Source organism: Rhinoraja longicauda, chromosome 23, assembly GCF_053455715.1.
Source record: "Rhinoraja longicauda isolate Sanriku21f chromosome 23, sRhiLon1.1, whole genome shotgun sequence".
NCBI lineage: Eukaryota > Metazoa > Chordata > Chondrichthyes > Rajiformes > Arhynchobatidae > Rhinoraja > Rhinoraja longicauda.
The window spans coordinates 6830754-6845279 of NC_135975.1; the positions used below are offsets into that span (position 1 = coordinate 6830754).

General features: G+C 46.8%; 1 protein-coding gene across 1 annotated transcript in view; it reads right to left on the reverse strand.

Moving 5' to 3' along the window:
• Window positions 1-14526, reverse strand: part of plxna4 (plexin A4) — a 242459-nt gene that overhangs the window by 127605 nt on the left and 100328 nt on the right. Inside the window, exon 6 of the mRNA XM_078419384.1 lies at window positions 12842-12956. Coding sequence (XP_078275510.1) covers window positions 12842-12956 — 115 coding nt within the window. The remainder of the gene's footprint in view (window positions 1-12841; window positions 12957-14526) is intronic.

Sequence of the window (14526 nt, forward strand, 5' to 3'; positions counted from 1 at the left end):
GATTGATTGATTGATTGATTGATTGATTGATTGATTGATTGATTGATTATTGATTGATTGATTGATTGATTGATTGATTGATTGATTGATTGATTGATTGATTGATTGATTGATTGATTGATTGATTGATTGATTGATTGATTGATTGATTGATTGATTGACTGATTGATTGATTGATTGATTGATTGATTGATTGATTGATTGATTGATTGATTGATTGATTGATTGATTGATTGATTGATTGATTGATTGATTGATTGATTGATTGATTGATTGATTGATTGATTGATTGATTGATTGATTGATTGATTGATTGATTGATTGATTGATTGATTCTGTTTCATGGGCGGTGGGTCAGTTAAATGTCAGGTGACATATGTGGCTGCAGAGAAATGCAAGAGTTGACAGCAATCTGGAACATTGATTCAGACTTAACCACAGAGTTTATCCATTGTGTGCTGCCTTTATTTCCAAGAGGTGAAACCCTGTCTTTCTCAGGGGATTGGGCAGCCTCAACTTAGACCAACTGAACACAGACCCAAGACGTCTTTAAATCTGCTATAAAAGTGGCTAACATCAGAGAATCACAAAGTAATCCAGGACAAAATGGAGAACTCCATGCCTTGACTGCACACCGCTATTAGTTAAGTTCAGTTTTTTGTCACGTGTACCGAGGTGCAGTGAAAAGCTTTTGTTGCGTGCTGTCCAGTCAGTGGAAAGACAATGCATAGTCAAGGCAATAGTTTGACATTCGCTGAAGCACTACCTATCTATCGCAAAGCACCAAGTGCTGGAGTAACTCAGCAGGTCAGGCAGCACCCGTAGATTCTGAAGGCGGGCCCTGACCTGGGACGTCACCAATTCATTCCCTCCGGAGACCTGCTGAGTTACTCCACCACTTTGTGTCTTTCCTTGGTAAACCAGCATCTGCGGTTCCTTGTGTCTACATTTTGACTGCTCCACTGTGAAATCTCCTCAAGGTATGCCTACTTTGAAGAAGCTTTCCTCCTCTCCTTTACTGGAGTTCTGTGAAACCCTCTCTCACTGACTCTTCTGGCATTTTTCACCCCCATCCCCACAGTTTGAAGAAGGGTCCCGACCCGAAACGTCATCTATTCATGTTCTCCGTTACTCCAGCACTTTGTGTCTTTCCTTGGTAAGCCAGCATCTTCGGTTCCTTGTTTCTATCTATAGAAACATAGAAAATAGGTGCAGGAGGAGGCCATTCGGCCCTTCGAGCCAGCACCGCCATTCATTGTGATCATGGCTGATCGTCCACAATCATTAACCCGTGCCTGCCTTCTCCCCATATCCCTTGATCCCTCAAGAGAGAGCTAGATAGAGCTCTTAAGGATAGCGGAGTCAGGGGGTATGGGGAGAAGGCAGGAACGGGGTACTGATTGAGAATGATGAGCCATGATCACATTGAATGGCGGTGCTGGTTCGAAGGGCCGAATGGCCCCTCCTCCTGCACCCATTGTCTATTGTCTATTGATTCTACTAGCCCCTAGAGCTCTATCTAACTCTCTCTTAAATCCATCCAGTGATTTGGCTTCCACTGCCCTCTGTGGCAGAGAATTCCAAAAAATTCACAACTCCCTGGGTGAAAAAGTTACTTCTCACCTCAGTTTTAAATGGCCTCCCCTTTATTCTAAGACTGTGTGGCCCCTTGTTCTGGACTCGCCCAACATTGGGAACATTTTTCCTGCATCTAGCTTGTCCAGTCCTTTTATAAGTTTACATGTTTCTAGTGTTGTACTCTGCCATGCTTACCAATTCTCTGACTTCAGTTCTCCTACTTGGATCATTAGCTTGAAAGGCAAATCAATGTTACGCCTCAACACCGATGCCTGTCCCTTTAGTGCCCAACCAGTCTTCAAGATTCATCCCATTTTACGGGCCATGGGTCAGTTAAATGTTGATGGAGTCAAGAGGGATTCGGATTTATAGTTCTTGTGGGAAGAATCAACTGCAGAATAATTGAGCGTTGGCTTGTTTTATTGCACTGCCGATTCAAGGGAGTTGCTTTATAATGCACAGTGATTATGTGGTCTTTACTCAAGGTATATCCATGTCCTTCACAATCCTTGCACCATGCAGGAAATTATGTAGCTCCCAGACTGACAAGCCCCCGCACTCTCATTCCACAGTATAAGTTCATAAGTCAAAGAAGCAGAATTAGGCTATTCGGCCCACCAAGTCTACTCTGCCATTCAATCATGGCTGATCTGTCTTTCCCTCTTAACCCCTACTCCCCCTAAGCCATTAGACAATAGACAATAGGTGCAGGAGTAGGCCATTTGGCCCTTCGAGCCAGCACTGCCATTCAATGTGAAGCCAAATCACTGGATGGATTTAAGAGAGAGTTAGATAGAGCTCTAGGGGCTAGTAGAATCAATAGACAATAGACAATAGGTGCAGGAGGAGGGGCCATTCGGCCCTTCGAGCCAGCACCGCCATTCAATGTGATCATGGCTCATCATTCTCAATCAGTACCCCATTCCTGCCTTCTCCCCATACCCCCTGACTCCTCTATCCTTAAGAGCTCTATCTAGCTCTCTCTTGAATGCATTCAGAGAATTGGCCTCCACTGCCTTCTGAGGCAGTGAATTCCACAGATTCATAACTCTCTGACCGAAAAAGTTTTTCCTCATCTCAGTTCTAAATGGCCTACCCCTTATTTTTAAACTGTGGCCCTTTGTTCTGGACTCCCCCAACATTGGGAACATGTTTCCTGCCTCTAACGTGTCCAACCCCTTAATAATCTTATATGTTTCGATAAGATCACCTCTCATCCTTCTAAATTCCAGTGTATACAAGCCTAGTCGCTCCAGTCTTTCAACATATGATAGTCCCGCCATTCTGGGAATTAACATAGTAAACCTACGCTGCACGCCCTCAATAGCAAGAATATCTTTCCTCAAATTTGGAGACCAAAACTGCACACAGTACTCCAGGTGCGGTCTCAGTAGGGCCCTGTACAACTGCAGGAGGACCTCTTTGCTCCTATACTCAACTCCTCTTGTTTTGAGGTCAGGCAGCATCTCTGAAGAAAAGGAATAGGTGTCGTTTCGGGTCGAGACACACCAGAGGTATGAAAAGATACAAAGAACAAATGAATGAAAAGGTATGAAAAGAACAAATCTAAGGCAGCCACATTGTGGGCTCCACCTTTCCTTGAGCATTGTTGTCCTTCATTTGTTCTTTTCAAACCTTTCATTCTTTTGTTCTTTGTTCCCTTTCATACGTCTCGTCTCCCCCTCTCCCCTGACTCCCAGTCTCGACCCGAAATGCCACCTCTTCCTTTGCTCCAGAGATGCTGCCTGACCCGCTGAGTTACTCCAGCAATGTGTGCCTGACTCCAATTGTCAGCCATCAATCTGCCCCATTGGAGAATCTGGGCTAGACTGGGCACAGATGGCAGATTTCCTCTTCTGAGGGGTATTGAGTGACAACAACAATCCTTTCAATATCATTGCCGATAGCTAGAATTATTTTTAAAAGAACAGCTTCTTATTTAATTACTTGAATTTAATTTCCTTAGCTGTCGTGCTGGGAATTGAACTCGTGTTTAGTTTAGCTTAGAGATACAGCGCGGAAACAGGCCCTTTGGCTGACCAAGTCTGCACTGACCAGCAATCTCCATACACTAGCACTATCCAATAAGCTCGGGACAATTTAGTTTTTTTACCCAAGCCAAATTCACCTACAAACCTGTCCGTCTTTGGAGTGTGGAAGAAAACCCGAGCACCTAGGGAAAACCCACGCGGTCACGGGGAGAACGTAATCACTGTACCCGGAGTTAGGATCAAACCCGGGTCTCTAGCGGTGTAAGTCAGCAACTCTACCGCTGCGCCACCGTGCCGCCCTTAATGTTATAGAGTCGATGTCCAGGCCTCTGAATGGTAGCTCTGTACTTGGCTGCCACACCCGCAATCCACTGATATAATAATAACTATATCATGAACTGTGTTTATACACTTAATTCATTATACACTTATATAATGTATAAGTATCCGTGACCACATCACCCCCGTCCTTTACAAACTCCACTGGCTCCCCATCCCCCAGAGAATCCAGTACAAAATCCTCCTCATAACCTACAAAGCCCTCCATAACCTGGCCCCATCCTACCTGACCGACCTCCTCCACAGACACACTCCCACCTGCACCCTCCGCTCTGCTGCTGCCAATCTCCTATCCCCCCACATCCGGACCAAACTCAGATCCTGGGGGGACAGGGCTTTCTCCATCGCTGCTCCCACCCTATGGAACTCACTACCCCAAACCGTTAGAGACTCCTCCACACTCACCACATTCAAAACATCACTGAAGTCTCACCTGTTCAGTACTGCCTTCAACCACTGACCGTCACCTCACCTTCTGTCTCCTTTCTCTGTTCGTTTACTTATTTACTTATTTATCTATTTATTCATTTCCCTATGTTCTCTAAATCTCTGTAAAGCGTCTTTGAGTATATGAAAAGCGCTATATAAATAAAATACATTATTATTATTATTATTATTATATAATGAACTGTGCTTAGACACAAAATGTTGGAGTAACTCAGCGGGACAGGCTGAGAGAAGGAACGGATGACGTTTCAGGTCGAGACCCTGCTTCATCCCAAACTCTGGTCACTGATTCACCAAACAGAGAATGGGAATAAGCAACATTTCACGACGTGCACTAGCCTTGGCTGCATTTCCTGCACTGTACGTAACTAAAAATATCAGAAGCCCACAGTGCAGAAGGAACGAGAGGAGACCAGCTCTCTCATTTTGCCACCAGGCTAAGCCAAAAACAGCAGCAGTGATTAAGGAGCATGCATTAGGATGCAAGAACATCAGGGGATGCACAGGAGGCAAATCCGAGGATAAGAACTCAGTTTGACTTTCACTTGTAAATGGAATTCGGGCAGGAAAACGTTAAGTAAAAATTGCAAACTCAAGGCTTTTCACACCGACACTGTTCACTCCTTAAACTCAAGGTTTTCTGAGGATTAACTGCATACGATAAGATAGTAACCAGCACACAGAGAGCATTGGTAATTTCTCATACTAGCTCTTTCAAAAATTCCAGCTTTACATAATTCCTTGAATTCAAATTCCTCAGCCGCCAGAGTGGGATTTGAACTCGTGTCCCTGAGTCAACGACGGTCGATCTCTCTGGTGAAGAGGAGGCACTATCAGGAGGAGCAGGTGCTTGGCATAAGCTGCACGGTTTCTCGAATTACTCAGTTCTTCCCAGCCCCTTGTATCTTAGGAATGAAGATAGTAAGCTGTGCAGGAAAAGACACCTTTAGTAGTTTGTTTTCCCTGCGATGGAGCCAATGTTATTCATGCCAGTTGAGCTTATAGGACTTGCTATTACAATCCCTACTGTAATCGGCACCTTCTCAATCTCTTGAGTGGGGGTAGGGGTAAAGACTTCATCGGGGTCATCAGGTGGGCACCCTCCTTCCCACGACACCTCCAGAGGGCTCAACAGCGATACCTGGCGTCCCAGGTGAGCTCCTCTCCGTTTTTACCCCTGTTGCTGGTCATTTTGCAGCCCAGTCTTTCCTCTTTAGCCACAGCCAGTTGCTGCTTTGCTCGGCAGCCTCTGAGAGCGACCTCATGGCTTGCCGGAAGGCCTGTCCTCAGACTCCCATTCCCTTCAGGAGTCTGGTTGTTGACATGGCTACAAACCCTCTACAACCAACCTCTACAGGGCGCACCTGGGCACGCCAGCCGCATTGTTCTGCCTTGGCTGCCATGTCTGAATACTTCAGACGCTTCACCACTTGCAGCCTCCCAAGACTGGATAGACTCGGCTTGTACTCGCTGGAATTTAGAAGATTGAGGGGGGATCTTATAGAAACTTACAAAATTCTTAAGGGGTTGGACAGGCTAGATGCAGGAAGAATGTTCCCGATGTTGGGGAGGTCCAGAACAAGGGGTCACAGTTTAAGGATAAGGGGGAAGTCTTATAGGACCAAGATGAGAAAGTTTTTTTTCACACAGAGAGTGGTGAATCTGTGGAATTCTCTGCCACAGAAGGTAGTTGAGGCCAGTTCATTGGCTATATTTAAGAGGGAGTTAGATGTGGCCCTTGTGGCTAAAGGGATCAGGGGGTATGGAGAGAAGGCAGGTACAGGATACTGAGTTGGATGATCAGCCATGATCATATTGAATGGCGGTGCAGGCTCGAAGGGCCGAATGGGCTACTCCTGCACCTATTTTCTATGTTTCTATGTTTCTAAGGCACAGTTAACTCCACGATGTACAGGGACTTCTGTGAGGTTGACCACAAGATCAGGTACGGCCTGAGATTCGTTGTGATGACCTCCGGTGGAAATTTGTACCCAGTACGAAGGGCAGAACAGTGGGAGATCTGCTGCCTCACAGTGCCAAAGACTCAGGTTCGATACCGCACCCGACCAAGGGTGCAGTCTGCGTGGATTGTGCTGGGTTCCACCTGTGACCTGGGTGGGTTTCCTCTGGGCGCCCTGATTTTCCTTCCCACCTCCCCAAAGACTGCAGGTTGTGTAGGAAAATAACTGCAGAGGCTGGTGCAAATCGAAGGTATCACGAAAATGCTGGAGTAACTCAGCGGGACAGGCAGCATCTCGGGAGAGAAGGAATGGGTGACGTTTCGAGTCTCGACCCTTCTCCAGAGACGCTGCCTAATCCGCTGAGTCGCTCCAGCATTTTGTGATACCTCTCTGCAGGTTAATTAGCCTTCGTAAAATGCATTGAGTGCACTGGAAGCTTATTAAACCTGGATTGGCACAATACTCAATTTATACTCTCCTATTTCCACATTCTCCTATTTCCGCTACCCTTTACTCAGACTAACATTCACAATTTGCAGCTCTTCAATCCTTTTTGCCTCACAACTTTTATTCCATCTCTGGCCTTTGTCCAACCGTCTGCCTATTCTTCCTTCTTTCCCCCCCCCCCCCCCCCCCCCCCATCCCTCCAACAATCAGTCTGAAGAAGGGCCCCGACCCCAAACGTCGCCTGTCTACGTCCTCCAGAGATGCTGCCTGACCCGCTGAGTTACTCCAGCACTTTGTGTCTTTTTTGTTTGTTAACTGGCATCTGCAGTTCCTTGTTTCTACATACACTCGTCGTGGTTCAACCGACAATAGACAATAGACAATAGACAATAGGTGCAGGAGGAGGCCATTCAGCCTATTGAGCCAGCACCGCCATCCAATGTGATCATGGCTGATCATTCTCAATCAGTACCCCGTTCCTGCCTTCTCCCCATACCCCCTGACTCCGCTATCCTTAAGAGCTCTATCTAATTCTCTCTTGAATGCATTCAGAGAATTGGCCTCCACTGCCTTCTGAGGCAGTGAATTCCACAGATTTACAACTCTCTGACTGAAAAAGATTTTCCTCATCTCTGTTCTAAATGGCCTACCCCTTATTCTTAAACTGTGGCCCCTAGTTCTGGACTCCCCCAACATTGGGAACATGTTTCCTGCCTCTAACGTGTCCAACCCCTTAATAATCTTATACGTTTCGGTAAGATCCCCTCTCATCCTTGACCAATGAGGAAAGGAAACCAGGAATAAGACTAAGACTCCAGAGGGTAAACCATCACTGAAAACAGAGGTCAGAAGTAGAAGCTGTAGCCTTAACTGTAACGAGTGTCCATTTTCACAGAGTAGGTTTGAAGGTGGTGCTGGAGTGTATTAGTGGCTGGATGACGCAATGCATAAATTGTCGGGTGCAACTAGTGGGTGTTTCCACGAGTGGGAGAGTCTCGGACCAGAGAGCACAGCCTCAGAATAAAAGGACGCACATTTAGAAAGGTGATGAGGAGGAATTTCTTTCATCAAACGTGGTGAATCTGTGGAATTCATTGCCACAGAAGGCTGAGAAGGCCAAGTCGATGGATATTTTTAAGGTGGAGATTGACAGTTGAGCTTATAGGACTTGATATTACAATCCCTACTGTAATTGGCACCTACTTAATATCTTGAGTGGGGATTCTTGATTAGTACGGGTGTCAGGGGTTATGGGGAGAAGGCAGGAGAATGGGGTTGAGAGTGAAAAGTAGATCAGCCATGATTGAATGGTGGAGTAGACATGATGAGCCCAATGGGCTAATTCTGCTCCTACACCTTGTGATCTTATGAAACTCAATGCCATTATGCCAAACGTGGAAGTGTTTTTCAGTTAATAATATGGAATGTTAAAAATCATGAGTTATAATGCTGATACTGTTACTGGATTGGTAAAGACCCTGACGATACCCTAACTAGTCTGGCCTACACTGTAACCCTGGACCCAGCAACATGCTTGAATCTCAAATGGTTTAGCAGGTCAACTGGTGTAAAGCTTTGCCAGTGATGCAAAGGTTAAACCTTCTGCTGTTCATTCGGAATATCATTCGCTTAACCGTGTGAGCTGACTGCCGTCTCCCATGTACATGGTAACTCTGAGGTTTGTGATCCCAAACACATACTCTTCCACTCCAAGACCAGATCTCTTTTAACAATTCTTGGGAGGGTTACAACATGGAATTGATTTTAATCAGGTCTTGACATAACTCGCAGAGTAAATGTGAGCTAGGGATATACCTAATCTAACTCTCCATTGTGAAGGTTCTCTGGGAAGCCGGGCATCTGAAGTTCATTTTCCTCCTTTCATTTTCCAACCCTCTTCTTCAGCGCGGGCAGGTTCCCAAAACTGCAGACAGGGGAGCTTAAACTACTGAATCTCTCTGAATTAACAATAACCTCATTACTGTCTCAGTTCCGACACAAGGCCCTTGTGTGTTAATTAGATTTGTCAATCACTGCAGCCCACAGACTGAAAGCCGGTGAAAAACAATCGTTTCTGGAGTAGTCAATCTCCTCCCTGACTGAAAGAATGGGCCTTGATCCTCGGCGGCAAATGCCTGATGCCCAATTTGCTCTGATTTGCTCAGCTATCGTTCTGAGGTAAACACCATGTGTGGCCGATATGACACCCAAGTGACCATCTTCTCAGCACGGCTATATTCCCAGAGCAGTCAGACACAAAAAGCTGGAGTAACTCAGCGGGACAGGCAGCATCTTTGGAGAGAAGGAACGGGTGACGTTTCAGGTCGAGACCCTTCTTCAGAGGAACAGGGAAACGAGAGATGTAGACGATGGTGTAGAGAGATAAAGAACAACGAATGAAAGATATGCAAAAAAAGGTAACGATGAGAAAGGAAACTGGCCATTGTTATCTGCTTGTTGGGTGAAAACGAGAGGCTTTTGAGGCAGAGCAGACCCTCACCAAGAGCAACCACGGTTCAGGCAAGGTGGCCTACAGGGTTGCTGTAGGGCACCTTGCCTGATTCAATCATGGCCGATCTATCTCTCCCTCCTAACCTGCCTTAACCTGAGTCCCTGCCTCAACCACCTCCTCTGACAGCTCATTCCATGCACCCACCACCCTTTGTGTGAAAAAGTTACCCTTCGTATTTAAAAGACAATAGACAATAGACAATAGGTGCAGGAGTAGGCCATTCGGCCCTTCGAGCCAGCACCACCATTCAATGTGATCATGGCTGATCATTCTCAATCAGTACCCCGTTCCTGCTTTCTCCCCATACCCCCTGACTCTGCTATCCTTAAGAGCTCTATCTAGCTCTCTCTTGAATGCATTCAGAGAATTGGCCTCCACTGCCTTCTGAGGCAGAGAATTCCACAGATTTACAACTCTCTGACTGAAAATGTTTTTCTTCATCTCTGTTCTAAATGGCCTACCCCTTATTCTTAAACTGTGGCCCCTGGTTCTGGACTCCCCCAACATTGGGAACATGCTTCCTGCCTCCAACGTGTCCAACCCCTTAATAATCTTATACGTTTCGATAAGATCCCCTCTCATCCTTCTAAATTCCAGTGTATACAAGCCTAGTCGCTCCAGTCTTTCAACATACGACAGTCCCGCCATTCCGGGAATTAACCTAGTGAACCTACGCTGCACGCCCTCAACAGCAAGAATATCCTTCCTCAAATTTGGAGACCAAAACTGCACACATTTCGATAGATACATGGATAAGAAAGGTTGGATGAGTAAGGACTAAACGCAGGTAGGTGGGAATAGCGGAGATGAGGCATTTTGGTCGGCATGGATGATTTGGTCTGAAGGGTCTGTTTCTGTGTTGCATGACTTGATGACTAGATCAGATGCAAAAAGATGGTCAACGTCTTGTTTCAAGACCCTGAATCAGGATAGCATGTCCTTTGTACCTTTCCTGCTCAGTGATAGGTGAGTACAAGTAGAAGAGTAAAGTCGGATTTCCCCCACCAAAGTAGGTTTATCGGGATGCAGCACAGCATGGTTTGATGTGGCCCAGACCATTGCACAAACCAACCTCCCTTCCATTGATTCCACCTACACTTCACGCTGCCTCGTAAAGGCCAACAGCATCATCAAGGACCAGTCTCACCCCAGTCTCTCCATCTTCTCCCCTCTCCCGTCAGGCAAGACGTACAGAAGTGTGAAAACAGATTGGGGAACATTTTCTTCCCAGCTGTTATCAGGCAACTGAACCATCCTACCACCAACAAGAGAGGGGTCCTGAACTCCACTCCACCTCATTGGTTATCCTTGGATTATCTTTAATCAGATTTGATCTTGCACTAAACGCTATTCCCTTATCCTGTATCTCCACACTGTGGACACCTTGATTGTAATCATACCTAGTCTTTTTGCTGACTGGACAGTGCGCAACAAAAAAACATTTTCACTGTACACGTGGCAATAATAAGCCAAACTCGAAACCTCTGTTTAAATGGCTTTCAGTCAGAGGAACAGCAATAGTTGGCGGACGCTGCAAGATCAGATAATGGAATATAGTTGAATGAGGAGGTGATTAGAAAAGTTTATTCTCCCCTCCTCCATCCTCTCGATGTTGCCACCACTCGAGGGCCTGAGCTCGAGGGAGAGGTTGATCAGGCTGGGACTCTCTTCCTTGGAGCACAGGAGGATGAAGGGTTATCTTATAGAGGTGCACAATATCGTGAGAGGAATAGATTGGGTAGACACACAGAGTCTCTTGCCCAGAGTGGGGGAATCGAGAACCAGAGGGCGTAGGTTTAAGGTAAGGGGGGAAAGATTTAATAGGTACCTGAGGGGTAACTTACTCACACAAAGGGTGGTGGATATAAGGAACAAGGTGCCGGAGGAGGTAGTTGAGGCAGGGACTATCACAACGGATAAGAAACATTTAGACAGGTACATGGATAGGACAGGTTTAGAGGGATTAGGGCCAAACACAGGTAGGTGGGACTAGTGCAGATGGGACATATTGGCTGGTGTGCGCAGGTTGGGCCGAAGGGCCTGTTTCCTGTAAGACTCTATGACTAAGACGTACAGGTATGTAGGTTAATTGGCTGGGCAAATGTAAAAATTGTCCCTAGTGTGTGTAGGATAGTGTTAGTGTGCGGGGATCGCTGGGCGGCACGGACCCGGTGGGCCGAAGGGCCTGTTTCCGCACTGTATCTCTAAATCTGAAATCTACTGCAGGAAACCGTAAACTCCACAGAGTAGAGGCCACAGGAGCTCAGTTGTAAAGTTTAATTGAGATTGTCGGGCAGGCACATTGACGGTTAAGGTCAGCAAGGCCAGGAAGACAGATTCATGTCATAGTTCAGATGTGATGCCACTGAATGGTGGCATACACTTAAGGGACTAAATAGCCTCCATTATTTGTTCCAGGAGCCAGTATGGACAGGCAACTTGGTAAGCAGTTACTTTGGCATTCATGAGAACACAAAAGAACAGAAGGAGCTCTGCAGCCTGAATTAACTCACACTTACACCAGGTCCCAAGCCTGAGAAGGAATCACTGAGTTGCCATTTTGGCAGTCATCGCCAGTAACTGAGGATCAGACTGCAAATCTCTTTGAAATGTTAAGGCTCAGTCACTGCGACACTGTTTATTTGTTGTTACTTTTGCCAGTTGAGATTCCTGGCAGCTCACAACCTTGGGCGAATGCACACTCCTGTTGGCCAGCCTCTCGGTTCGAGAAGGCCAGTAGCTCACAACCTTGGGCGAATGCACACTCCTGTTGGCCAGCCTCTCGGTTCGAGAAGGCCAGCCGCTCTCCCTATTGTTATCAATGTGCCTCGACAAAAAGCAAATGCAAAGTCTGCAGAGCATGGGCCGACAGCCTAACCACACGAGGAACACGGCTGAGTGGGCCCAGCACTTCCGTCGCTGAGGCCTGGCCTTCAATCCAGCGAGGTGTAGACACAAAATGCTGGAGTAACTCAGCGGGTCAGGCAGCATCTCTGGAGAGGAAGAATGGGTGACGTTTTGGATGGAGACCCTTCTTCAGACTGAGAGTCAGGGAAGAAAGAAACTAGAGATATAGATGGTGATAAAGAGGGATATGGAACAAAGAAATGCAAAGAAAGTACTGATGATCAAAGAAACAGTCCATCGTTAGCTGTGGGCCAGGTGAAAACGAGTCATACGAGTTTCATAGAAGGACAGTGAGAGTAGGGAGTAGGAAGGAAAATAACTGCAGATGCTGGTACAAATCGAAGGTATCACAAAATGCTGGAGTAACTCAGCAGGTCAGGCAGCATCTGGGAGAGAGGGAATGGGGGACGTTTCGGGTCGAGACCCTTCTTCAGTCGACCCGAAACGTCACCCATTCCCTCTCTCCTAGATGCTGCCTGACCTGCTGAGTTACTCCAGCATTTTGTGATGCCTTTGTAGGGAGCAGGAAGGTCGAGTGAAATGTAATTGTCTCAATCTGATCTTCTCGCCTCCTCTACGCTTTAGGCTTCTGATGCAATCGAATGGTTCTGGCAGCTCTGTGGCGCGTGAGGAGAAAGTGAATGTGGACACGTCCTTACCTCCGAGACGTTGACACGGCCCTCCTGGAAAGAGCACGACCACGGGTTATGAGTGCACACGTGTCGATATTTACACCAGTGGCATCGATAGGGACTGGTCACGCACGACAGGCACCTGTTACACAGAATAGACAACAGAGCATTATGTGTCGCCCACTGCATCGCAAAATCTCTCAGCATTTTCATTCAAACTGTTCCTCGTGAATTAAAATCTGACCACTACAACACAAAACCCTTTGGTTTCTTATTCTACGTAGCATAAGTTGTCCGTTTCAGAGTAGAGATCCACACCCACGATGGCGTTCAATACAATGACACCTCTCTTAAAATGTTCAGCTAGCTGGCTCCCAAACCATTAACTCTTATTTTGTGGGAGTGGTGAAATAAATCAGGATGAAGAACTAAGTTCCAGACTCATTTATCGAGAACCATGGGTCCCTGCCTCAACCGTGCATCCTTCAGTCTTCAAGGACTTCAGCTTCCCATGCCTCTGGTGCGGGCAGCTGTTAGTGCTGCCCGAAGAAAGATTCTACATTCAGAAGGGTGTTTGCTTAGTGCATGCGAAAGTGGGATAACATAGAACTAGTGTGAATGGGTGATGGATGGTCGGCATGGACTAAGTGGGCCGAAGGGCCCGTTTTCATGGTGTATCTGTAGAGTTCTATGTTTAGTTTATTGTCACGTGTACCGAGGGACGGTGAAAAGCTTTCGTCGCGCGCTACCCAGTCAGCGGAGAGACAGTACACGGTTACGATCGAGACGCCCACAATGGACTGATAAAACTAAAGTATTGGATGGCTGTCGTTTGAAATGAAGGAGGATTCAGCCGGAGAAAGGAAGAGGAAATTGCAGTGGTTGAAAGGATTTGAAGAAAGATGTAAACTGCAACTTGAAGGAGGAGGAAAAGGCACGGAGATCTTTGGTAAGAATTCCAGAGATTTGGGGCTTGACAGATGAAGGCCTTGCCACCAATAATGGAGCAATAAAAAACATTGGGAACTCACCAGAGGCCAAAATTGAGAGGACAGAGAATTGCAAAGGTTGTCGGGTTGGAGGCAGGAGTTGAGTATCAAGCCTCTTACAACCCATTTTCAAGTGACTCCTGCGTTCTCTCCCCTCCTCGCTCCCCCCTCACCACCCTGGTCATCCTACCAGTTCCATTGTTTACATCCGTGTATCCCTCTCGCTAGTACACCTTCCTTCCACAACCAACAATGGGCCATTATGGGCGCCACCCTCACTGAGATCAACTGTGGCAGCCCCTGGTTTGTTCTGGACTTGTTTCTCGCTCCCCACCCCGCCTCTATCTTTCCATCTGAAGAACGGGTCTGTCACCCATTCCTTTCCTCCAGAGATGTTGTCTGTCCCGCTGAGTTACTCCAGCAGTTTTTTGTCTATCTTTGGTATAAACCAGCATCTGCAGTTCCTTCCTGCTCACACATTTATATCCCTCACCGTATATCTGTTCACTGTGAACGGCTCGATTGTAATTAAGTACATTGTTGTTGTTCGTCCTTCGGGTTCGAAGATGACCATGACTTCACTTTTCAGTTGGAGGATTGGTGACTGTGGGTCCGGAAGTGACTGGTGAGGCCAATCCGGGCCCGGAAGGCACGCCCACACGTAGGACACAAGTGGATGGGTGCTGCAGTGGAAGTGGAGGTAGCCCGGGCCTTGCGCGCGGT